The 1,356-nt window shown below is 46.8% G+C and overlaps 1 protein-coding gene across 1 annotated transcript in view; it reads right to left on the bottom strand.

The window, feature by feature from the left end:
- The window catches only part of LOC102481618 (tetratricopeptide repeat protein 23-like), a gene marked incomplete at its 3' end in the record, with an annotated part of 32,616 nt that overhangs the window by 27,330 nt on the left and 3,930 nt on the right, over window positions 1–1,356 (bottom strand). Inside the window, 1 exon segment of the mRNA XM_027775959.1 lies at window positions 639–789. Within this exon segment, the coding sequence (XP_027631760.1) occupies window positions 639–789 (151 nt within the window).

The raw sequence follows: 1,356 nt of genomic DNA, 5'->3' as shown, positions 1-1,356 counted from the left end.
ACTGCAGGTCCAGTTGGCCTGGACCATAGGGAGGTGCTGGGATATGAACTCAGGACCTTCCCCATGTAGGTCCAGCGGTGTCACCTTTGTGCCACTGCCTGGCCTGTCCCCTTATATTTCTATTTGTAAAGAACAGAGGCAAAGGGCTAGCAGGTGGCATGGTGGCTAAGGCACTGGACTCCCTCAGGGTTGACAGCAGTTCAAGTCCCAGACCGGGGGTGACTTGAAAATTACACTGGGAGGGGTCGGTAGGTGGCGCTGGACTCACACGTGGCCAACCATGGTTCAAGTCTCATGCCTGTTGGCTTCTTTTCTCACTTTCTTTCTGCCTCTCTTGCTCTGTCTGATCAAATTGGAAACTAGTAAGATTAATGAATAAAGCTAAAATAAAATAACTCTTTAAAAAAGAAAGAAGGAAGGAAAATGACACCAGACGTGTGCATGTGTGCCCAGAGTCCTGAGGGGAGAATGTAGGAGAAGGGACTGAGAAGTAGCCATCCCCTTAAGGAGGTGATTTGTCATTTTTCCTTTCTCTCTGTCTCTCTGTCTCTCTGTCTCTCTCTCCTTCAAGTACGTGCACTCTATGGCAAAAGCTGAAATAAAATAAAAGAGTAAAATGAACAGCGGCAAAAGGATACTGCTGAAGGGAGAGTGAGGCTCTCCCCAGGGTATGGAAAAGCTCCACAGAACACCTGAAAACGTCCGTGTCGTCATTGTAGGGAGGCACAATGGCGTGGACGAGGATGTCTCTGGCCTTTTCTGCATGTTGTTTTGCTTGCAGAGACAGCCCTATGGCAAAGGAAAAGAGGTCTCAGTGTCCCCTTCATCTCAGTGGGATCCAATGGGGTCTCCGCACAGTGGCAGTGCTGCAGGGCCACGCATCCAGGCACCACGACACACTGGCATGACAGTTCACACCCAAAGAGCCATTTTATACTGAGGATTCAAGATATATTTTCCCCAAATGGTCTTTCTAGAAATAAGACAAACAATGAGGTGGGATTGAACAGTTTGGTAATCTCACCACAATCAGACAGGACATACATTATAAAGAATTATAATGGCTGGGGGCCGGCAGTTGCTCCGGTGGTTAAGAGCACTAGACACCCACATGGCTGACTGTAGTTTGAGTCCTGGACCTGGCGGCTTGCTTTCTTAATTTCCCTTTCTCTCCCTGTCTCTCTCACTCTGTACTTCTCTGATCAAATGAAAGTAAATGAATAAAAATAAATAAAATAGTTTAATAAAAAATTTGTTTTTTTATTTTTTCTTTAGAGGTTTTGCTATAGGGCACGTGCGCTCGCCAGACAGACAGAGAGAGACAGAGAGACAGAAAGCGAGAAATCACCCCCCGGG

The sequence above is a fragment of the Tupaia chinensis genome, unplaced genomic scaffold (genome assembly GCF_000334495.1).
Source record: "Tupaia chinensis unplaced genomic scaffold, TupChi_1.0 Scaffold000621_1, whole genome shotgun sequence".
Lineage (NCBI taxonomy): Eukaryota > Metazoa > Chordata > Mammalia > Scandentia > Tupaiidae > Tupaia > Tupaia belangeri.
The sequence above is the reverse complement of the archived record's forward strand: the minus strand, read 5'-3'. Positions and strand labels throughout refer to the sequence as shown.